Here is a 23,591-nt window from a genome sequence, read left to right on the forward strand (position 1 = left end):
CGAGGAAGTGAAATGTTGTGCGGCTGTAGTGGGTTTAGATTTACTGTTGGGGTTATCTATGGTACGGCGGTGTTCATTAAATCGGTCTTTTAAACGTCGTTTAGTTTCTCCTATGTATTGTAAATTACAGCGGTTACATTGAATTATGTAGATGAGGTTTTCAGTGTCACAGGTCAGGTTAGATTGAATGTGGCGCGTTTCACCAGTAGAAAAGAAGGTATAGGTAGTTAGTCCGTCAGTAATATAAGGACAAGTGGCGCAGTTCTTTCCACAACGAAAAGAACCGGATGGAAGTTGCGGATGCGGGTTAGTCAAATTAGAAGGAAGTTTGGCCTTCACTAGTAAATCGCGAAGGTTAGGGGAGCGCCTGAAAGCAACAACAGGCAACTGTTGAAAAACAGTTTTGCAGCGATTAGAAGAGAGTAAATGAAAATGTCTTTTGATGATGTTAGAGATGTGAGGAAGCGATGGATTAAAAGTAGTTATAAATGGTACACGTTTATTTTTGTTGACGTCTTTCGTTTGTAAGGCAAGTCTACGGGGGATGTCGGTCGCGCGTTGTATTTGTTTGGTGACAAGGTTACGGTTGTAACCTCGTTTGAGAAGGTACGTTGTAAGTTGGGCAGCGCGAGTATTGAACGTTTCGTCGGTAGAACAAATGCGTCGTAAACGGAGTGCTAGACTGAAAGGAATGGCTTTTTTAGTATGTGAGTGATGGCAAGAAGAGTAAAGTAAATGTTGGTGTTTGTCGGTAGGTTTGGTGTAAAGGTCAGTACTGATGTCACCGTTGTCATTTAAAGAGACATTAACGTCAAGAAAAGGTACGTTAGTTGAAGAATGTGAGCTGGTGAATTTGATGGTGGGATGAATGCTGTTGAGATAATCGATGAAGACTTTTAGGTTATCCAGACCTTCAGTCCAGATCATAAAAATATCATCGATATATCGAAACCAAGTGTGGGGTTGGAATGGGGAATGGGGCATTTTCTAAGGCTAAAAAGCCATTCCTTTCAGTCTAGCTGGGGGATAAACCTGCGATGGACTAGCATCCCATCCAGAGGGGAGTAGCAATACTCCTAGTCGCTTAATGCTACGAAAACCGGGATAAGCTCCGGCTGTATGGGCCACTTGGCTAGGACACAGACTTTTAATAACCTTTTCACCAACTGAAAGAGTGCTAGTATTGATCCGTCAAGGTATATCGGGAATTAGTAGAATTTCCAGAGGTGAACTCAATTCTGATTGGTCGAGAAGCTCGGACTATGTCGTTAGATTCACCGCACTGGGCGGTGAATGTAGCATCTCAAGGTTTGACTACTAAGCCATGCCACGTTTGCCATCCAGGCAATTGAGCATGGCAGCATTTGCTGAAAGAAAATTTCTCTCATTTAAAAGAAATCTCTCCAAGTCCTGGATATTTAAAACATTGGGAATTTTGCACTGAATTAACTACCAATGCTTTTGGACCGAAAATACTTACAAGAGATGGTTTTCAAGGCATTGGAATTGATCGTAAACATGGTGGTTTTGGAGATCGCACGCGGCCATGTACTCAGTCAGATCGACTGGCAAAACATTATTTAGTTCTCTTCTTACTGCAGGAGCTATAGTAATTTCGAGAGGATTCACAAAATTGCTCAGAAGTCACCAACGATTAAAAAAAGGTACCAGATATCAATATTTTTCGTAGGGCTCGTTTTGTTTCGTTTTATTGCTAAAACTTTACGATTTCAATCGATGAATTAAACTGGTTTACATGCATGCAAGCGAGCACTTGTGTTTGTTGTTTTCATGTTTTCTATCGTCATTTTGCAGTTTCTAAAAATTATACCAAAACAATTATCCCCCTTAGTGATTTTTGTTAATTATTATTCATTCAAAATATTTCTCCCTTTCTGATTGGCTTTCCATCCCCGAGCAACCGATAAGGATTGCACATGCACAGGCCTACTCTGGGACCCAAAATCGCCCAAAGTCGCCCAAAATCGCCTAAAGTCGCCCAAAGTTGCTCTAAGTTTTCTGTAACAATGCTTTATGGTGTGCCATGATGATTCCCGGCCATGTACATGTATACCACAACTGTACTTAGGTCGGTCACCTAAAATTGCCTAAAAGGTCACCTAAAATGGGCGTGTTTAAAACACGAAATGGCGAAATGGCGAAACGGCGAAATGGCGAAATGGCGAAATGTTAAGATAAATACACGTAAATAATATAGTTTGGTTTCCTTTTGAACTCCAAGGTAGTTCTGTTTACATGTCTAGACTGAATTATTTCAAGGGAACATTTCAATGTTCTGGCCCAGAAATATAATAAATACTTGTCACATATCACAACGCCAAATTGAACGTATTGCTGAAAGGTCGCAGCAAACCAGGATATTTTTTTCATTTAGCACTTGCCAAGTTGCCTATCAGTATCTGCACTGCCTTACAGAGCTTACATTGTATCGAAGGACTGATATAGACATCGAACGTTACTCCGTTTCTGTACAAAGAACGTTTGCCACTGATATCGTGTATGAACTTTACCCGGAACTTTATCGCAAAGTAGGTTTGGTTTTGTTAATCCATTTCTTTTGAATGTTGGAGCTCAAAGCATTACTTCATTGCCGAGACTCAGTGGTAAATACGAGATAAACAAATCATTTTCTTCCAATGTCTAAACGAAATGCCGACATCTCGATCAAGAATGTCCTAGGCGTATCAAACAGCGCCCTGTTAACAGGGAGAGACTGGAATCCAAATTACCCATAGGTTCGTGTTAGGTTCGTGACGGGTCCACGTGACGGAGAATTTGTGATTGCAGTTTCTTTTATTTTTCGGGACTTATCTACAAGGATGAATTCGGCAACATATGAAAATTCCAGTACAGCGGTAATATCGTATAACTTTGGCTTTTATCTTCAGTATCATTTCGCCATTTCGCCGTTTCGCCATTTCGCCATTTCGCCATTTCGTGTTTTAAACACGCCCACCTAAAATTGCCTAAAGTCGCTCAAAATCGCCCAAAGTCGCCCAAAATCGCCTTAAATCGCTCAAAATTGCCCGTAATTTTGGAAGAAATAAGCTAAAATCGCCTAAAGTCGCCTTAAGTCGCCCAAAGTTACGGCGATTTTGGGTCCCAGAGTAGGCCTATGCACAGTTTGGTGGAAAATCAGTAAATTCCTGTAATTTCCTATCTTCACCTTCGGACAATTCACGTCACTTTTCTTGGGACACTCGTCGTTTTTTGCACTTCATAAAAGGAAAAAAAATCAATAATTACCCCCCCTGCCCCATTACAATGATGTGTACCTTGAAAAAACAATGCCTTCCATTGTCGTCTGTTTTGCAACATTGGTTTCGGGGGGAGGGGGTTCTCCATTTCTGAGAATTCGCAACGAAATGTTACGTTATAATTGCTGAAAAAGTGTCCCAAGTAATAATGGCGCGGATTGTAGCACGTACCTTTCTTTTCACTGGCATGAAATGGCTAGGAGAAAATGCAACTGGAGGTCAGAATTTGCGAAGATCACAGGCTACATGTATCTCCCATTAATTTTTGTTAAGTTTCCCTGTCAATTGCCAGTACTCATTTATACTCCTGGGTGGTCACATAATTTTTGCAAAGGGGTTTTATTATCAGATGAAACTATACTGATTTTTTAATATAATCCGAATTTCTTAGGAAGGGGGGGGGGGAGTTGGGGGGGAAGGGGGCAGTGTGGGGTAGCATCAGATATCACAATATACATTACAAATAGAGTGAGGACGAGTGACCTGAGATTGAGAGGTTATCTTGCCCAACTGACCTGACATTAGAGCGGTTTTCACTTGAGTGTCGAAAGTAATTTGCGTTTGCTTTGGTTTTGCATTACTACGCCCAGTGATTGGTTTAAAAATCTCGCGCCACTTTCTCGACCAATCAGCACTAAAACCAAAACCAAACGTGACTCGCTCTTGCACGCTTAGCGGCGCTTCGCGTTACATATATTTGCTTCGAGTTTTGATTGGTTCACTGGATTGTCTGTGTGTTTTGTGATTGGCCAAAGTAATTACGTTTGTTTTCGTTTTACGACACTAAAAACTGCTCTATAAAACTATAATGACGTCAAGTCAGTTCTGTTGGGCAAGACACTTTTACACTTCCTCTCTCCAGCCATGATCAAATAAATTTTTAGTTAAATGGGTTACCCGCAAAGTGTGGGCACAACCTGACAAAAATTTATCCTTGTGGAAAAACAACTTTCCTAGTCGCTTCATACTACGAAAACTACAATGAGCGCCAAAAGTGTTAAGACAGTCGGCACTTTTTGAGTACCTTGGACAAATTTTACCCCCCACCCCTTCAATATAACCCCCTCCCCCCGAAACAATGTTGTATTTTCTATCTGCAAGGACTTGCCTCATTTGAGTACAACATTGAAAAGGGGGGGAGGGGTAGTGGTTCAGAAGCGGCAGCAGGTTAAAGGTGAAAAAACGGGAATTTTAAATTAGTATCAATTTCATCCAACTGTCTCAAGGACTTTTGACGCCCATTGTAGGGTAACTTGGTCTTACCATTTTTAGAGTCAAATCTTGTGACGTCATCACTGATCTAATTTGCATAATACAAAAACGTCAATATCTCTGAAACGAAAAACGATATTTCGAAAAGAAAAACGCCATTCTTCTGTATTTTGAAAGGCCTTTCAAATAAGCGGAAAATATTTTTCATGTCATATACACTTTAAATCACCTTCTGTAATTGCCTTTTTCTGAAAAAAATGGAAGGCCGCGGGCGGCTGAAAGAATGTCTGATAAAAACGAATACGAGTGTAGAAACTACATATCAACAAAATAACTTTTTGCCCTTCTGCAAACTTAAACTATTTTGCCAACAATCTACTGACAGCTTTAATTTGAAGGTCAAGCTTTGCTGATCATATTCTCGGAATCCTTGGCGTTTGCTGTTACTATTCTAAGAAGCCAGACAAACGTCAAAACAACTTTGATATCACTCCGTGATTGGTCAGTATCACCAGGCTTATAAATACCATATCGGATCACAAGACTTCACTGTTTGAAGCGTTTTCAATTCTGATCCTTCGTCGTTTTCCGCCTTAAATCATGGATATAAAAACCTTGCTAAACAATCTCCACGAAGAAGTATCCTGTCCTGTGTGCATGACTGCTTTCATTGAACCGAAGTTGCTTCCATGTTTGCACAGTTTTTGTCTGCACTGCTTAAAAGGTATCCAACGAACGAGTGGCCGCAATGATATTATAACATGCCCAGAATGCAGAAGAGAGAGTAGAGTCCCTGGTGGAAATCTCGACGAGCTTCCGACCAACTTTCGTATCAACAGTTTGCTGGATGTGTTAGCCATTAAGGTGTGCAATACCACGGCAGTGAGATGTGGAAATTGCGACAAGAAAAGCGCACAAAGTTTCTACTGCTTTCAGTGCTGTTCTTTCTGGTGTGAATCCGATTGCATAAGCCTTCATAATGGAATCAAAGCAAACAAAGGGCACAATGTGTTGGCCCTCAAAGACTTTCAAGATGAAGACTTCGAGAAAGTTTTAAAGCGACCAGCATTTTGCAGAAAGCCAGGACACGAAAAGAAAGAACTGGAATTCTTCTGTAAGGTCTGCGAAGTTTCCATTTGCAACGCTTGTGCTTTGACAGATCACGAAGGTCACGCCAAGATGCTTTTGGAAGAAGCTGCAAATGAACGCAAGTTACAAGTGAAGTCTGCCGTTGCATCTCGAAGAGAAAAAGTGCAAATGAAGAAGAATGAAATCACCAAACTTGATGAAAACTGTGTAAAAATCCAAGAACATGCCGCCAAGGTGAAAAGAAGCGCGCAGCAATTCGCTGAGAACATGCATCAAGTGATCGATGCGAAGAAGCAAGAGATCATTAATGAAGTTGAGAATCAGGCGAGAGAGTCACTCCAGCGTCTTGGAATGAAAAAGAGCGCCATCGAAAACGAGGTGAAAATGTCCGAGGTAGCACTGGGAAAGGCCGAAGCACTTCTGGAGCGAAGCCCTAGCGCCGAAATCATGCAGCCCAACAAGTTTCTAAACAGAATATTACAGGAGGAAGTGGAGCAAGACGAGCCAGCCGATCGTGACAATGGGATTTATCTCGAGTTTGATTTCGTGGAAAATCAGAAGTTACTCGATGATGTTAGCGCTGAAAAGTTTGGCTTCATTAAACGCTTTCCTGAGACTAGACCGCATCTGTCAAGTGCCGAAGGAAAAGGAATCAGTGAAGCGACTGTTGGCCTTGAAGCACAATTCATTTTGTCAACAAGAAATGCTGAAGGAGAACAATGTTTTGACGAGCGTGACTCGGTAACAGTGCAAATCAGAAATCAACAAGGCCATGACTGTGCGACTAAAGCGCAAGTCCAAGATAACAGGGATGGCACCTACAAGATTAGCTATTTTGCCAAAGAAACTGGAAAATGCGAGGCATCGGTAAAGGTAAATGAAGAGCATGTCCGTGGCAGCCCCTTTAATATTCAAGTGAAGCCCAGACAGTACAGACCCGTGTTGTCTTTTGGACAACAAGGTTTGGCTGCTGGAATGCTAAAAAACCCTTGGGGAGTGGCAGTCAACGAACGTAATGAGATTGCAGTGACGGATAATGGTAACAATAGAGTACAGATATTTAGTAGTGATGAGACGTGCTTAAGTTCGTTCGGTAGAAAGGGTAATGAGCAGGGAGAATTTGACTTCCCTGTTGGGATAGCTTTTGATAACAATGGGAATATTATAGTGGTGGACAGTAGGAACCACCGAGTTCAATTCTTTAGTGGGCTAGGTGAGTATCTGAGCCAGTTTGGTGAGGAAGGAAATCTTGATCACCAGCTAATGTATTCACATGGCTTGTCTGTTAATTGTGACGGAAATATTATTGTTGCAGATACAGGTAACAAACTAGTTAAGATCTTTTCTCCAAGTGGCCAGCTTTTACAGAAAATTGGCGGAGATGGTTATTTCACTTTTCCCGTTCACTGTGTCCAATATGAGAACTATCTTATAATATCCGACAGTAATGAGCATTGTGTCAACGTGTTCGACGGTGAGGGGAATTTTATGCACAAATTTGGAAAGAAGGGGGACGGGGATGGGGAGTTCAATGCACCTGATTGCTTGTCAGTTAACAAGGCAGGACACCTGATGGTCTGTGATACAAATAATCACAGGATTCAGTTGTTTGAACTGAGTGGAAAGTTTATAACAAAGTTTGGAACAAAAGGGAGCGGGATAGGAGAGTTTAATAAACCAGTCTCTACAGCAGTTCTTAGTGATGGTAGGATAGTTGTAACTGACTTCCTTAATCATCGAATCCAGATTTTTGAGTAGATATGATATCCACTCACCTGTGATGTAAATATCAATCATTTTCTCAAGATTAAAATTTGTTTTCTGTTGAAAATAGTCATAAATTGTTTATTACAAATATTTCTGCGAGCGCATTACTAGAGACCGTGTTAGTTCTTTAAACTGAATAAGTTAAGTTTAAGGTGGTTTCTTAAAGGACAGCTGTCAGTTAAAACTTTGACCTTTTGTCAGTTATCAGCCAGCATTGTTGGGCTTTAAATCATTTGTAAGTATTGTTAGTCAGAATTCTACCCAATCCAGACCATTTCCTGATTGCAGAAAAAGTTGAAAAAAGTTTAGATGTGCGGTTAAGAAGCAGGTCTAAATTGTAACAAAGTAAATTGTAGACTGAAGTGATATTGTTTACAACTGTATTTTAAGAAAGTATTCTACACATTTGTATTCCAATCAAATAAACAGTGGTATATGTTGTGTGACAGTAGTCCCATTTTGTAACAATTTGGTCAGTGCTGTTATAAACAAATTTGTAAAGATTGAAAAGATAACAATGTGTGCAAATAAATGATGACTTTTTTTCTCTTAAACTGTGGTTGAATTTAAAATGATGGCAGTAAAGAGGGAGATGGGGGGGGGGGGGCGTTGTACAGACTGCTTGAATATTCTTTGTACTGAACTGAATTTATTCGTGAACATTTTTCCAACTGTAAACATGATCTGAACTTAATTATTGCCTTTTTCTTTACCTTACCTTGCATTTGCTAAGCCCTTCTTTATTTTTCATTGCTTAAAGCCCTGTCAAGATACATGTATTTCTGCTGTTTGGTGCTGTATAATTGTTTCAGGAACCTTCATTTCATCAACAATGAGAAACCAATGTCAAGGTTACTCGATACAAATTGCGTTATTCCTATACACTCGTGTCACGCTATTTCCAAACTCCACACCCATGTCACGTTATTTTCGTACACATTTCGCGTAATTTCCATCAGCACTACTGTCACGTTACTCCCATTCATTTAAGTCACGCTAATACATACATGTACTTATGACATGAACTTGAATCAAAGAATTATTCGGTTTTATAGGCGATGAAAGTGAAACACTTCGACCTGACGAAAAACAACAAGGCGGAACGAAACACGTACTTCGAAGTCGAACGCCTTGCTAAAATTCGAAACCCTGGCAACCTGAAACTGCAAACGTCTAACCGCAAACTGCATTTTGCGGTTTGCGGTTTCCCCCAAAAAAACCCTGAAGCTAAAGGTCTCTAATAACAAATCACGACCCTTTGGGGAAGATCACTTTTAAATCCCAGACAAAACAATAATATTTCAGTTTTATTCATTTCAAACTTAATTACAGTTTGAATAATCAAATAGCATCACTGTCTTGTAGCGTGACAACAAACTTTCATGTTGCGTGACAACATTGATTCTCACATGGTGCAGCTTGTCGTCTGAGTTCTTTTCTCGCTGGGGCTTCGACAGGAAGCGTCATCAGGTCCCTTGGGGTAACTGCCGGACCAATAGAAGAAGTAGGCCCAGACATTCATTTTTGTAAACTTGGTGAGCTGAAAACGAAAGTGGAGACAAAAAAGATAAAAAAAAAATGGTAAGTAAAAAGAGGGGGGCGTTGGGATTTTCGGTTTTGCGGTTGGCACCGAAAGACTGTGGTTTTTCGGTTTTGGTGTCTTATGCAGTTTGTGGTCTTTCCTTCTTTTGGCAATTGGTTTTCGGTTTACGGCAAAAATACAAGTGGTTTTTTGGATTTGGTATCCGATGTGGTTTTCGGTTTTTGCCATTTGGTTTCCTGTTCAAAATACACGTTTGAGTAGTATGAGGGGGGAGGGACAGGAGAGTAAATCTCCATCCTCCCTACTTTTTTGCGCCAATTCCTCCCTCCTTCCTACTTTTTGTGCCAATTTCTCCCTCCTCCCTATTTTTTTAGTCAAAATTTCTTCCTCCTCCCTATTTTTTGCCAAAATTTCTCCCTCCTCCCTTATTTTTCTCCCTCCTTCCTATTCTGTACCTCCCCCTCTAGTATGATTTAGCTTGTAACTGAACATAAATGTCAAAACTGTATTAGGTGTAAATATGGTAAGGTTAGTTTTTTTGAAATTTGATTTTTTTGTGTGCGGTTTTCGGTTTTGGTCGCAATTTACTACGGTTTTGCGGTTTTTCGGATGATTTTTTTTGTTCGGTTTCGGTTAATAGGGGCTAATGCTCCCCCCCCCCCCTCTACAAGGTTTATTCGCCTAACTTTTAATTAAATCAGAAGAGCAATCACCGAGACGGAAGTTGGGAATTTGAACTTGGGAAATTTGATAGGTTTATACGATTTTGTTACTCCGTTAACTTCTTCGTCTTTTCGTTTCAGTTGAGAAGATATATCAAACCCTCGAGAGACTATTCCATTGCATTGCTAACCACTTCGAAGTTCGTCAAAAAAATACTCCGCTGCACAGCAAAACAGATCAGCCACCTTTATCGTTTTTTCAACTCTATTTTGATGTTTGCAAATTCGATAAAACACACACCCTCTCTTGTTTGAAATATTACGTAAAATTCCAGTAATTAGGCTCGGGCTTCTTTTAGGGGGACTGTTGGTAGATTAATTTTCTCTAAAGAAGGGAGCAGCCCTGGGAACGAGGTTTAAAGGGACATTGTCAACGGGATTTTTCTGCTTTTCAGTAGAAAGTGATAAAATTGGCAAAGTGTTTCTGCTCGTACACGAAATGCATCTAGAACATCAAGGTGAAGATATAAAACAAATTGTGTTGAAGGAAGATGGGAGCCGTTGACAGTTTTTTAGCTGTTTTCCTGGCCACGAGGGCAGCCTGACTTTTAAACAAACGTTCAAACGTTCCTTATGACATCACATAAATATCACTAGTTTATAGCTTCAGTAAACCAATATAGTAACTTTGAACAAAACTGAACCAAATTTTTAACGGGAAGCTCGTGACGGTGTCCCTTGTTGAACTGCTATACAGGAACAACTCAGGAGCTGTGATGCTTAGCTGAAGGAAGTATCGAGACTCTTAGACCGTCTTCTCACACTTCAATGCTTTAATGCTTTTTCTCTTCTACTCCAGCTATGCACAACTAGCTAAACCGAACAAGTAGCCCTTCTAATATAGGTAAAATGTAGACATGTTTGGGTTTGCTGAGCGTAGGAACTTTTACGGTATATCCCACAGCATGATTAAACTCGTGATAACACACTTGCTAGATGATCAACAAAAGTAGAGAATAACCAATTAAATTTTAACGGTGAAACACCGAACGACTCTTTCGAACTAGACACTAGACAAAACTGCTCAAAAACCAAGGAACTGCAAGTGTGGGCTAAACCTTGAACAACCTTAAATGCTTGGACTTTAAACCTAAGAGTAACCTTGAACAACCTTGGTAACTAAAACACTTCACAGCACCTTTTATTTCTGGTCAGGAGGGGGATGGATTAAGGTTTAGATTGTGCTCATACTTACATCCAATTCTTTACAATTGGTGTCTTTTATACCATAACTGGTACATGACAGCTTTTTATCCACAGGTATCTGCAGCTCATAGGTGCCAAATGGACTCTTACACTCCTCGTCGCCAAGGAGCCGATCGCGGACGCACTTGCTCAGCGGATTACTACACATGGGCTGCCAGCGTTGGTCGTCTTTCTTGACACAGAACAATGATTCTTCTGCTCGGAAAGAAAAAAAAATTATATGCATCCCACTTGGTTTAATAAAATTGCAATAGGCAAGTTTCGATACATTCAAATCACTTCCATCTTGCCTCAACCCCCGAGGTTGACGGGGGACTGAAGATACTAATTTCAAATTTTCAGTGAAAAGGGGGCCTTTTAATGGACAACGTCTCTGTGCTAAAGACGTTTCCCAAAGTTCTCTTGCAAGACGAGAAGAGGGACTTACCTCTTTCTTTCGTTTTATTCCTGCACTTCTGCTCGTCGCTGATAGAAAACCGATTAAACTTGATTTTCCTGTATGATCCTATAGGCTGACGGTATTGCTTAATTGTGTCATCTCCCGCCCTAAAGTATGAAGCACTGAGATGGCGAATCTTGAGATGAATATCTTTGCCAACATCGGTAGGCTGTGCACTGGGACCAGTCAACTCAACATACAGCTAACAATGAAATTGCAAACACAAAACCTTCATTGTTTAAGGGGCTAGGTCACGGTAATTTAGGTAACTCTATTTATTTTCGTTAATTAAGAACTCTAAACTTCAAATTGGCATGGCAAATGCCTTTTATTGGCAAAATCACGGCCACATAACAAAAAAGGTTGATTTTCAAGCATTGTAAATGACACTTTCATACAAATTGAGATAATTTTGAAAAACGTCGGGCTGAAGTTTTTCAAGTTTACCTGAACGCAATCCGTTTCAATCTTCGCGAATTTTGCCCATCCATGCCCCTTTTTGGCCTTTCTGTGTTTCTTTTGAGTTCTTCTTCAGTTTTAAGCCGCTATTGTGATATTTCAGTTGATTCTATGACAAGCTGGTCAGTGCCGAAATTGCCTTAAATTGCGTGAGATATCCTCTTAACCCTCGGACGTACAAGCCAACTCACACCCCCACCATCGTACAAGGGGGGGGGGATGGATGGAAGCCCTCCCCGGAGTTTTCGTTATATTAAGGCGTAGCGAAATTATTTTGAACTGAGAAGAAAGCCCTTAGCGTACTCTACAAGATGACATAATTTTAATTGGCTGTGACGTCATATGACGTCACTTGACGTCATTAGAGCCGCCATCTTGGATCCGCAATCTTGGATTTCAACATTTTCTTAGAAAGTCAGAACTGATGCAAAATCAAGCCAGAATGCTTATGGAATGTAAAAATAAACACATCTTGCAGTTCTGTTTTATAAAACTGGAAAAAATTAAGAAAAATGGTAAAAATGACGATTTTTGGCAAGACCTGCTTGTATTCATGACGTTGCCATGGCAATGTCACACACCACGGACACATGGTTGACATATCAAAATTTCCGCAAAGGATGAATGAACAGCTACTGAAAGTTTCAGCATTGTAGAGTAAATCGCTTTTTCAAAATTTGGAAAAAACCTTATGGGGGGGTGGCATCCACCCCCCCCCCCCCTTGTACGTCCGAGGGTTAATACTAAGACAATGCTAAGATTACTCGAAGAAATAGAAAGCTAAACAACGATAAGAAATCCGCCCAATTAGAACGGTGTATGGAGATCCTCTGCCGTGTTTGACCCACATCCCGAAAACATAAACGGAAATTGAAAAAGTTCTGCTTTGAAAGCAATGCCACATTTCACGCCTTTTGGGTGGAAATTCCCGGAGGGGGCACTCTGAATATTTTTGGGTAGGGGTCGTGCCGCTGGGACTTTGAAACCCTTACCCTGTACCAGATCACATTCAGCTGATTTTGCAACCCTTTGTTAGACTACCCTTTCCCAGATTTGCACTTTTTTGTTAAACCTTGCCTATTAGCTTTTGATTGCTTATGTTATAGGAACTTAAATTTTGAATTTAAATTGGGGGTCCCATGCTCGTTTAGGCGCAACAACACCTTGTTTATACCCAACAACTCCTTATAACTTAAAAAACCTTAAGGTTATAGTCACGATTGCTTGCTAAATTCACGTTGTCAACGATTGTTTCTTATAATTATTCTACAGAAAGAAGGTTACTACTAAATTAAAAAAAAAAAAAAAAAAACAGGAAGAAAATTCACGTTGTCAACGGTTGTTTCTTATTCAACACTTAACAATTATTCTTTGAAATCGAGGTGAATATTCTGCCGCTATTCACCGAGATTTCAAAGAATAATTGTTTTAGTATATACACACGAAGTGATCTCAACAACAAGCGATCTCAAAGTTTTCAGAAGGAAACCATTTAAAGTCGATTTAATTGACCTCTCAATTCATGCGTGGAAAACGTACATATAAGCGGCACTAACCGACATGCGCGAAACAGTTTACAGAATCTTCAAACATGGCAAATCTAGTTAATCTTCGATAAAATCTTCGTCAAAATCTAGCAAAATGGTCCTTTAACACCACTCAAACCTGCAATCTGATCAAAAACCTGCTTGCAAAACATTTTGACCGTTGAATCAAAGCTTTTGAAGTTCACTTAAATTGAAAATTGAAAGAGCAGTTGGCGAAGGATCCACCTGAAAGTTTGGATTATAAGCTTACTGAATGTCTGCAGAACTGTGGTAAAAACTGGATGTTTTCTTGCACAAAGACTTCTTCCTGAATATTTGTGGAGGATCTTGGTTGAATAACACTTGATGTTGCTGCCGATAAATCTGCGCTATTCATTTCTGCCGATGCCGTGCGAAGACCGACTTGACGGTAAGCAATTGTTTATCGTTTTAGTACTCGAGTTGTGTGGACATTGTGCTGCAAATTGCGAAATATGTAGTCTTCTCTTACTTTGAAAACCATCAGGCCAAATTTCTTAGCCTTTTTTGTCTTTTCTGGTTCAGCATCTTCTTGTATTCTTAGTATTTGCGATTCAGAAACGCCGGCGAAACGCGAGTTTACGCCGGCCATTTTGTTTCAGTTTGGATCAAGCATTTTTCACTCCGTAGGGAATGAATAATGCTCATTAGCCCGAGATAGCGAACCAATCAGATTGCTTGAAACACCAAGATCACTGAGTGTGTATATACTAATGAGAATTAGCTCATGTTTATTCTACAGAAAGAAGGTTACTACCTCTCTAGTGAGGTCCAGCCGTAAAGAACAAGCCGCCTTTTTGTAATGTGCGCGCGCTGATCATGAACACGCATGAAACTATGCGCAGTGGGGATGCGCAATGCAATACTAGCGAATGACTTTGAAACATTCTCTTCCTTACTTTTTGTTAAAAGGTTAAAATATTGCATTACCTTTAACAGTCGGATGTTGTAGCAACTGGAACAGCTCTGATCAATCTTGAGACTGAATCTCGTGTACCCTTTAGCAATACCTGCAAATATCTGAGAGGAAGCAATTATATAAATGTTAAAAATGTTTAGGTGTGTGCCTATCGCTATCCAATAGCGCTTTACAAATTAAGGGCTCGAATCGATCCGTGACGGGCTTCGGATTATGAAAAGAGCCCCTCTCAAGAGTTCCGTAGCAAGATCGATTTTGTTTGGTTAAAAAAAAGGCCAAACAAATTCACTTTAAACTGGCATAAAATATCACCCATCATTAACATTTGTACCACCCTGTCGGGATCCTCGTCTCCTAAAGGCGGTGGCAAACGAGAGGACACACAGTGGCGGACACATTTTTACTCGTGATGTTTTCTTGGGCGAGCAAACGGGGAAACATTTCTTGTGGACGTCATAAAATTTTCTGAAAGAAACGAGAAATAGTTTCTGTGTCTGAGAAACAAATTTTGTTTTCAACAAATGCTGCGTGCGGGGGCACACATGAAAATATTTGTGTCCGCAACAATGTGTCCGTAAGATTGTGTCCTCGTTGTCACCACCTCAGAGGTAACTGGTATACGGGAACTTACATCCGGGTCTTTGGTTTTGTCAAAACTCCATTTATTTATGTTTGTTGTGTAAACATTGTTAGTAAAGCACTGGACTGCCTTCGTTTCCGTTTGTTCCATGTTTCGAAGTACATCTGTAAGTTGAATTATCCCATTGAGTTGTCCAGTGCCATGGGCACTCTCGCTTGCTATGCGTTGGAAATTAGCCAGGGGATCATTTCCTTCCCATAGTGTTCGGAACCTCAATGCCTTGTGAAGCTCATACACGTTTATCATGAAGGACTGTTCCAATTCTTTGTAAGTACTGAGGAGATTGTCCATAAACCCAAGTTGAAGATTCTCTGTTATAGGAGCAGCTGAAAGACACGTGGCAAAATAAAAGCGATTTTCAATTGAATGTCCTCGTAAAATCAACACCTAGTCTGTTCGCAGCTAGCGGGCGAGAGAGAAGCGGTCGGGGAGAGAACGGCGAGAGAACTGGACGGCAGCGCAAAGCGGGAGGTGCGAAGGGGTACGGGGCATTGAGCGAAAAAAATAGAGGGGTTTCTATTTTTCTTTCGCTCACTTCCGCCTCCTCCCCAATTTCCCCGTGCTTCGTGCTTACGCTAGCTTCGCTTGCCGATTCCCTCTCTGTTTTTGCGTTGAAAAATAGAGATGCTTTGGACAGTCTAACCAACACCAAACCAATCACCCTAGCCACTCACAGTGAACACAGGCAATCCAGTGAAGCAATCAAAACACGAAGCAAATACATGAAGCCGGCGCGAAGCGCGGGTAAACGTGTGCAAGCGCGTCACGATTTGATTTGGTTTTCCTTCTGATTGGTTGAGAATTAAAATTGACGTCAGTCTCTTTAAACCAATCACTAAGCCTAGTAACTCAGAACCATGCATGTGAGTGTGCTTCACTGGCGATCTTAAATCACTTTATATTGATAGTTAATGTTATAAGTAAAAGGTTACCAATGTTCTATAACCTCCACTCATCTTTTCAAGCATGTCTGCATGTCTGTTTCTATGTATGTCTGTATATCATCATCTTCATCATTTTATTTTGCTCTTTTAATTTTTAACTTTTTCAATTCCACTCACAATAGTCGAAGAAACAACATTTCTTACCTCCTGGTCTACCTATATCCCGTATTGTTTTCTCAGTGTCATCTAGGAGGGGGATATCAAAGTTATAGCCTCCAATCTCATTATCAAGGTCCATAACCTTCCCTATCAGGTCGATACGAGCTGCACCTGCGATAAAAAAGGATTCCAAGTGCCGCTTGAAACCTGCAACGTCCGTAGGTCTGGAAGCCACTTCCAATAGGCAAAATAATTCTTCTGTTAGTGCTTCCTTGTTCAACTCTAGATTGACCTTTGGCACAGAAAAAATAGGAAAAAAGTTTAAGTACCTTATTGTTTCTTATTTTTGCGGGACTTAAGTTTCGCGATTTTCGGGATTTTCAAAAAATCGCGAAATTAAAGACCCGCAAAAAAAGGTTCTCGCGAAAACTAACGACGCGAACTTTAATACCCTTCGTAATGATTAATCGACGTTGCCGTCAGTTTACTACATAATTATCTTGGCACAGACGTCAAACTAGCTCTACTTTGTTACAAAGGAACATGTCAATCTGTTTTAAGTTTTGTTTTGTTATATGGTTTTGTTTAGTGTCACTGGAAACCATTGCTGTGGAAAATTAAAATCAGTTTTGCCAATTTTGAGACTTACCGGTTTGTAATGCAGACCAGTATTTTACAATTTTCTCGAAATTTAGTTCCTTTAAACGTAGTTTTTTGGCCAATTCGCGAAATTTAACTCCCGCAAAATATGCGAAATTAAGTTCCCACGAAAATAAGTAACAATAAGGTAAATTACTTACTGTATAGTTTGGAAACTAACTACCCCCCGTAAGGGGTGAACCCTTAAAAAGTAGCAATACAATTGCACGATTTGAAGTTTAAAATTTCACGGTTTAAAGTACAGAAATGATACCTACGTGTACAGAAGGGTCAATAAATCTCCTTTCCAATTTTCCTTAAAATAATCAGATGAATAGATTTTAAAAGGCCCTTTTAAATGTCTAAATGCCATTTTTTCCAACCCTTCTTTATATTTTAACTCGTGAAATCCCTACCCTTTTTTATTAAAAACTAGCAATGGTATATTGCAATTTCTGCGTTTTGATTGGTTAACAGGAAATGGTATATGAGCTCATATACCATTGACCACAAATATGGTAGCCAAAATGCGTCAACGAAAACAGCTGGGGAGCTCAAATATTGCAGTTCTTTGGGTGTTTTTAATAAAACAATTATTCCACTCGCGCTTGTTGGATATGAGATCGTTATAGCCAACTCGGCGCTACGCGCCTCGTTGGCTATCTACCATCTCATATCCAACGCGCGCTCGTGGAATAATTGTTAAATATACGTAGCATATAGTAAAAACCATAGGAAACACCAACCGCCAAATGAGGGTTGATAGGGAACACCCTACCCAGACGGGGGTGGGGTGGGTAGTACCTGCATAACGTCTGGAACCGAGTCCGCGTCCAATTGGTCAAAGTCCAAATCACTCGAATTCTTCAGAGGATTGTAATTCTTTCCAAATGTTAACCACTTCTTGATACTACTGGTGTAGCTGCTGAGAGACTTAAGACACGCCTTTCCTTGCTGACTGTCAGCAATTCCAATGGCGCTTTCTATAAATGCAAACGGATCCTTGGAGGCTAGACTGCTTACAAACCCTGTTAGACCTTGAAGAATGGCCAAAAAGTCGCCCTTGTGAAACTTGGCTGCCTCCAAAGTCTCTGGGAGCATTGTCTCGACTTGCTTTATAATATCTGTCATCTGAGTCTCTAACTGCTGAATAGACTGTAATAATGATAATGAGGATGAGGATGATGACAATAATAATGACGATGATGTTGACAGTGATAATAATTGTTAGAATGATAATGTTTAACCCTGTTACTCTTAATATCAGGGTGCCAAAGTTTGAATTACAAGTTTTGAAATCATATTTTTGTCTAAAAACCAGATGACTCTAGACAGTCAGTACAAATTGAAGGCAGTGAATTATTTAGTAGCCACTGTTTAAATGGTGACAGTCAAAGCCTAAATCTTAGCACTTAAGGTGGCTCGACCCAGTTTTTTTCTAGTGATACCTATCAACTTTGAAACCCTCAAACTTAAAGGGATTAATGTCAATGACATATCCACTATATCACATGGATTACACATAGACTGAACTAAAAGATGATACAAATTTTTGGGAGATCGGAATAATTATCACGTGACAATGACGTCACACAGGTTTTAGCTTTGAATCGAATTTTAGCCCGAACCGCATTTTTTACTCGGGATCCTCCACGCTACGTATACTGGGTGTTTGCCTTCAGCTCTGCGGAGTTTCATCCAAATCTACAAGAGGAATTTTAAAATATCTTGGAATCTCTTTTTAGATGGTATAATTTATGCGTGAAATAAAGACAAGACTTCATATAAAGAAATTTGCTTCTTTTTGATGTTTAATGAGAGGCTTTAGCCCTCATTCGATTTAAAAATGCCCCATATCCGATATCCAAACCGTAAGAAGTAGGTAGACTTGCGCGATTTCCAAAAATATGAAATATATGAATCATAGTGAAGCTCAATGTTTAGCTCTATTTACCAATTTTACGCCTACTTTCGCAAAAAGCGATTATTTCAAAACTCGTCGATGAATTTTCCCCAAAATTATTCAGGGTAGCTATTGATCAGTACACTACACAATCCCTGAATTTCATGCTCATTGAAAACTTTGTCTGATATAAACGCAAAATTGAGTAGATTTGAAGCGATCCCGTTGTTTTGAATAATTTTGTGCTTTGGGATTTTCTATTGTTTCGAGTTTAGCACAACATCGAATTCCTAAACATTGAGCTTCACTATGATTCATATATTTCATATTTTTCAAATTCGCGCAAGTCTACCTCTTCTTACGGTTTGGATATCGGATATGAGACGTTTTTAAAACGAATGAGGGCTAAAGCCTCTCATTAAACATAAAAAAGAACCAATTTTCTTTATATGAAGTCTTTATTTTACGCATGGATTATACCATCTAAAAAGAAATTCTGAGATATTTTAAACTTCCTCTTGTAGATTTGGATGAAACTCCACAGAGCTGAAGGCAAACACCCAAGGTATACGTAGCGCGGAGGATCTCGAGAGAAAATACGGTTACGGGCTAAAATTCGATTCAGAGCTAAAACCTGTGTGACGTCATTAACACGTGATATTTATTTCGATCTCCCAAAAATTTATATCATATTGCAGTTTAGTCTATGTGTAATCCATGTGATATAGTGGATGTGTCATTGACATTAATCCCTTTAGGTGTGAGGGTTTCAAAGTTGATAGGTATCGCTAGAAAAAACTGGGTCGAGCCACCTTAAAAAGTGACAACCACTATGTAAAAGCGTACAAAAAAATTAAGCTGTATCACATGAAAAGTACTGCACAATAGCTTTCATTTGAATGGTTACAATCTAGGGTCTCATCCACAGACTTAAAGTTCGTACCACCTTGTACAGCATAATAAACAGTGACGCATAAAAGCACGGCTCAATAGCTTTCATTTGAATGGTCACACACTAGGGTTTCATCCATTGACTTAAAAGTTAAAACGAACTTGTATAGCATAACCAACAGTACCACATGAAAGTACTGCTTAATAGCTTTCATTTGAATTGTCACACACAGGGTTTCATCGACAGATTCATAGGTGAGTGTAAAAGTTAAATTTAGATTTAAAAAGTAAGAAAAAAGAAAGAAAGAAAGAAAGAAAGAAAGAAAGAAAGAAAGAAAGATTACCTTAACATAAAGTCTTTTTTCGCTGTCGGCGATGTTTCTGGCTTCTATCAATCGCCTTTTCTCGGCATTAACCTGTTTTCTGCCAACTTTAGCCATCTTACGGGCAAGCTGAAGCAGATCAATCAATCAATCAATCAATCAATCAACTGCAATCAATCAATCAATTTATTAATGTTATGGCGCGTGATGAGAATTCCCTCTCTATCCAAGCCAGAGGCTCATATAACATTAAAGTGCATGACAATGATTTAAATAGAGTATAAAAACAATGGGAATTAGTATAAGTAATAAATAATAATAATAAAAACAAATAAAATTTTAGCAAAAATCAATCAACATCTGTGTTGGTTTTATTTCTTTGCTAACTCAAGTCTCTCTCATATATTACATCAAAAGGGCGCGACCATGAGCCCGAGCGTGCAACTTCCATACTGCGTCTGTGATACGGCGTTTTCACAAGTTAGGTTATTTTTAGATAAAATTTTCCGCGAATTGCTTTCGGATAGCCAATCACAAGTGATTCAATAGACTGTTAACGCGTATTACTACAGTACCTCGTCTACCTGGGAAGTAAACATAGCGGATACATGCGAGGAAAACTGTTTCTGACAGCAGCTCAAGCTGATTTCTGTCTTTTTTTCCTCGCAAAATAGTAGTCGACTACTTCGAATCAGTAATTTTCGCGGTTCAGTCTTGGCTAAAAATAACTTTACTTGTGAAAACGCCATTTCACAAGTATACGGAAGTTGCACGCTCTGGGTAATGGGCTCTTGGCACGGTCTTATACGAACCTGCTGAAAATTCTCCTTGCTCTCCACCGATGACTTGATACTGTTGAATGCAGTTTCATACTCCTTTGCTGTATTCTTCAGTTTTTCGGCTACGTTTTTCAAAGTTTCCCACCTCATGCGAGGAGCAAACAATTTGTTTCTTCCGAATATATCGAAGCCCTTTTTCCCTAAAAAGCCGAGCTTTCTTGTCACCTCTAAGGGAAAATAAATTATGGAAAACTTTAAGAATAGTGAAATAAGTCACAATCTTTTAGGTATTAATGATTTTGGGTGCAAGTTGAAATCAGAAGTAACGCTAGAATGACAAAATTTGTTTAAAAGTACAGTAAGGGACAGTAAGACCCAGGTTAAAGAATCTTTGATTTTCCGTAACAGGCTAAAATGGTTCTTAAATCAGCAGATGAGTAGTGGGAAATCAGGCTGAACAGATTCTTTAACAGGTCCTCATTTAGTCGATGAAAACAATTATTTATGATATGGATGGTCTATCTGTTTAAAATTTGTTTAAAATGAAGAAATTAGCGGGCTAAAATTTATTTTAAAATATATTTTAGCCCGCTGCCGTGGACCAATCAGAAACAAGAAAATAACGAAGCCAGCCAATCAGAACTGAAAACCATTCAACTGTTCGCGCCGTTTTCTTGCGCGCTGGCTGGCACAAGCTGACATCACTTTAAGCTCCGTTTAATTTGTGTCGAGACGCTTCCATGTACAATTGCAAACTGTTTTTGAGGTTTCTAACGACAAAATTTGTTGAAGGACTGAACGGAGAAGCAAATTCTCAGTCTTCTCGGCTAGATGAAGAGGAATTATAGATACTAAAGAAGAATCCAGACGGTGAAGTGAATGTATGAAGTTTGTCTTCGTCGAGGGGCCCAAAAACATATTGACGCCCGCGAACATCAACTATATTGTTTTATGAATGACATTAGCTTTTTAACTCTAGCGTTTTTTTTTAGTGTTTTCTGAGTTTTCTGCAATTTTTCGAATAGCAACTGAGCTTTCGTATTTGTCAAGCTGAATGGGTCCAATTGGGTGCTTAATTGGTCAAAATTCAGCCTAAGGAATGCAGGTTTTCTCGGAAATCTATTTGCACTTATGTTGCTATGAGAACACACTTTTAGTTTTTATACTCCTGCTACATCAACCTTGTATTCTGTAAAATACCTTTCTTGAAAACATCAACTCTAGCACCACTTTTCTCTTTCAGCACGTTTTTAACAAACGTTAGAGCCGCCTTCCCCTGCTCATTACTCGCGTCTCCTAGCAACAGGTCCTCCGCGTGCCTTTTCATAACTCTTAGTAGCTGCATTGGGTAGCTCTTTTTGGTGTATTTGCTTAATTTCCCCGGTTGAATCATAGACTTCCTAACGGCGCCATCAGTCCCCTTAGTTGTGGGACCTAAAAAATAAAAAATAGACAATGTGTTCATGTGGCTATGCTTTACTCTTCTTTATTTCTTTGGTTGTCAGAGCTAAAGTCTGAGAAGCTGCATTGGGTAGCTCTTTTTGGTGTATTTGTCTATTATCCCAGATTGAATCGCAGACTGACGCTCTAACGGCGCCATCAGTCCCCTTGTTTGTGGGACCTAAAAAATAAAAGGTACACAATGTGTTTATGTGGCTACGCTTTACTCTTTTTTTATTTCTTTGATTGTAAGCAGCTTCCTTTTATTTTTTTTTTAGGTATAAGTGCTTCTGTCATTTCTATTGCCGCCGCATATGTCATTTGTTTAGGGAGCATTGATGGGTTTTTAAACTTTCAAGGTGGTGTAACGACATCTTTTTAGCTTTTTATATCTCGTGTTGCACTCCAAAATCATAACTGAGTTAGACTAAAAAAACTGTATGCATATCTCAGGAACTCGAAATAGTAATTGGACTGAGTCTTTTCCGGGTTCTTATTCACCACTGAAATTTTCACTGTTTTTAATCACTTTTTACTCAATAAATTTGAAAATTCCGTAAGTTATATAGACTCTTGGTTTTAGGCCATCGTAACTTGATTAAAAACCTGAAACAAACAGCGGTAATAAACATATTTATAAAAAATCGCATTTTACTAACTTGACGTTTCGTATTCTAGGCAACATACATTTTCAAAAGTACGACTGTTACAAAATTTTGACAACAATTTATATATTGTTACGAAAAGGGTCTGGAACCTAGACTGAGAAAATTGATCTTCAGCAGTAACTTAATGATAACGTTTCAGTTAATAGAGCAACAACCTCTCACTGCCAACGTTGGCATTTAATGAAGGTTGTAGTTCTTGAATGAATAAAGTCTCCTTAATTTTACAATGGAGGTCAGTTTTACCAGACGCTAGAATTTAAAAACTATCCCATTTGATGTTATGGCCCGTGGTTTTGATATGATCAGCAATAGCTGATGGATGAACGCATTTAGTGAGGGCCTTAAACTGTTCAGTTTTCCTGTCATGAAGTCGTCGTTTTGTTTTCCCTACGTAAACATCATTACAGTTCCAGCAGCCAGCTTTGTAAATGACCTTAGATCGCTGAGAACGATTAAGGGGGTTTTTGTACGGAAAGAAGGATTTGATGCGGCGTGTGTTCTGAAAGATGATCTTGAGGTTGAAGAAAGAATAGAAGTTGGATACACAGGATTGTAGACATCTTTTTTAGCGACTGTCGCAACAGGGGTGTCTGGCTTGTTTTTGTGTCTGTTCAAAACATCGTTGACGTTGTACGTGATAATGCCTTGAGGGTAACCATTTTGCAGCAAGAGCTTCCTGAGATCTTGAATAGCGGATTGTAATAATGAGACAGAGGAACAAAAAAAAGTCATAATCCTGTTACCCTACTTAGGTCTCCCCAACATCCAAATTACTAAACGTCTAAAATCCTGCGTATCCAACTTCTATTCTTTCGTCAACCTCCGAAAATCATCTTTCAGAACACACGCCATATCAAATCCTTCTTTCCGTATAAAGACCGCCTTGATCGTTCTCAGCGATCTAAGGTCACCTACAAAGCTGGCTGCTGGAACTGTAATGATATTTACATAGGAAAAACAAAACGACGACTTCATGACAGGAAAACTGAACATTTTAAGGCCGATCATCCATCAGCTATTGCTGATCATATCAAAACCACGGGCCATAACATCAAATGGGATCATT

General features: G+C 39.5%; 3 protein-coding genes across 3 annotated transcripts in view; 2 read left to right on the plus strand and 1 right to left on the minus strand.

The window, feature by feature from the left end:
• The window catches only part of LOC144646114 (large ribosomal subunit protein uL15m-like), a 61,221-nt gene that overhangs the window by 34,416 nt on the left and 3,214 nt on the right, over nt 1-23,591 (plus strand). The window lies entirely within an intron of this gene.
• LOC144646078 (E3 ubiquitin-protein ligase TRIM71-like) lies at nt 5,043-7,894 on the plus strand. Its single transcript, XM_078505601.1, has one exon. It carries the CDS (start codon nt 5,091-5,093, stop codon nt 7,335-7,337), a length of 2,247 nt encoding a protein of 748 aa, XP_078361727.1. The 5' UTR covers nt 5,043-5,090; the 3' UTR covers nt 7,338-7,894.
• Nucleotides 8,257-21,797, minus strand: LOC144646080 (uncharacterized). Its single transcript, XM_078505603.1, has 10 exons — nt 21,618-21,797; nt 20,451-20,644; nt 19,660-19,767; nt 17,326-17,676; nt 15,928-16,174; nt 14,831-15,165; nt 14,211-14,300; nt 11,245-11,458; nt 10,807-11,012; nt 8,257-8,886 (listed from the first exon to the last, which is right to left on the minus strand). Exons 1-10 carry the CDS (start codon nt 21,760-21,762, stop codon nt 8,752-8,754), a joined length of 2,025 nt encoding a protein of 674 aa, XP_078361729.1. The 5' UTR covers nt 21,763-21,797; the 3' UTR covers nt 8,257-8,751.

The sequence above is a fragment of the Oculina patagonica genome, chromosome 3 (genome assembly GCF_052425735.1).
Source record: "Oculina patagonica isolate OP01 chromosome 3, crgOcupat, whole genome shotgun sequence".
NCBI lineage: Eukaryota > Metazoa > Cnidaria > Anthozoa > Scleractinia > Oculinidae > Oculina > Oculina patagonica.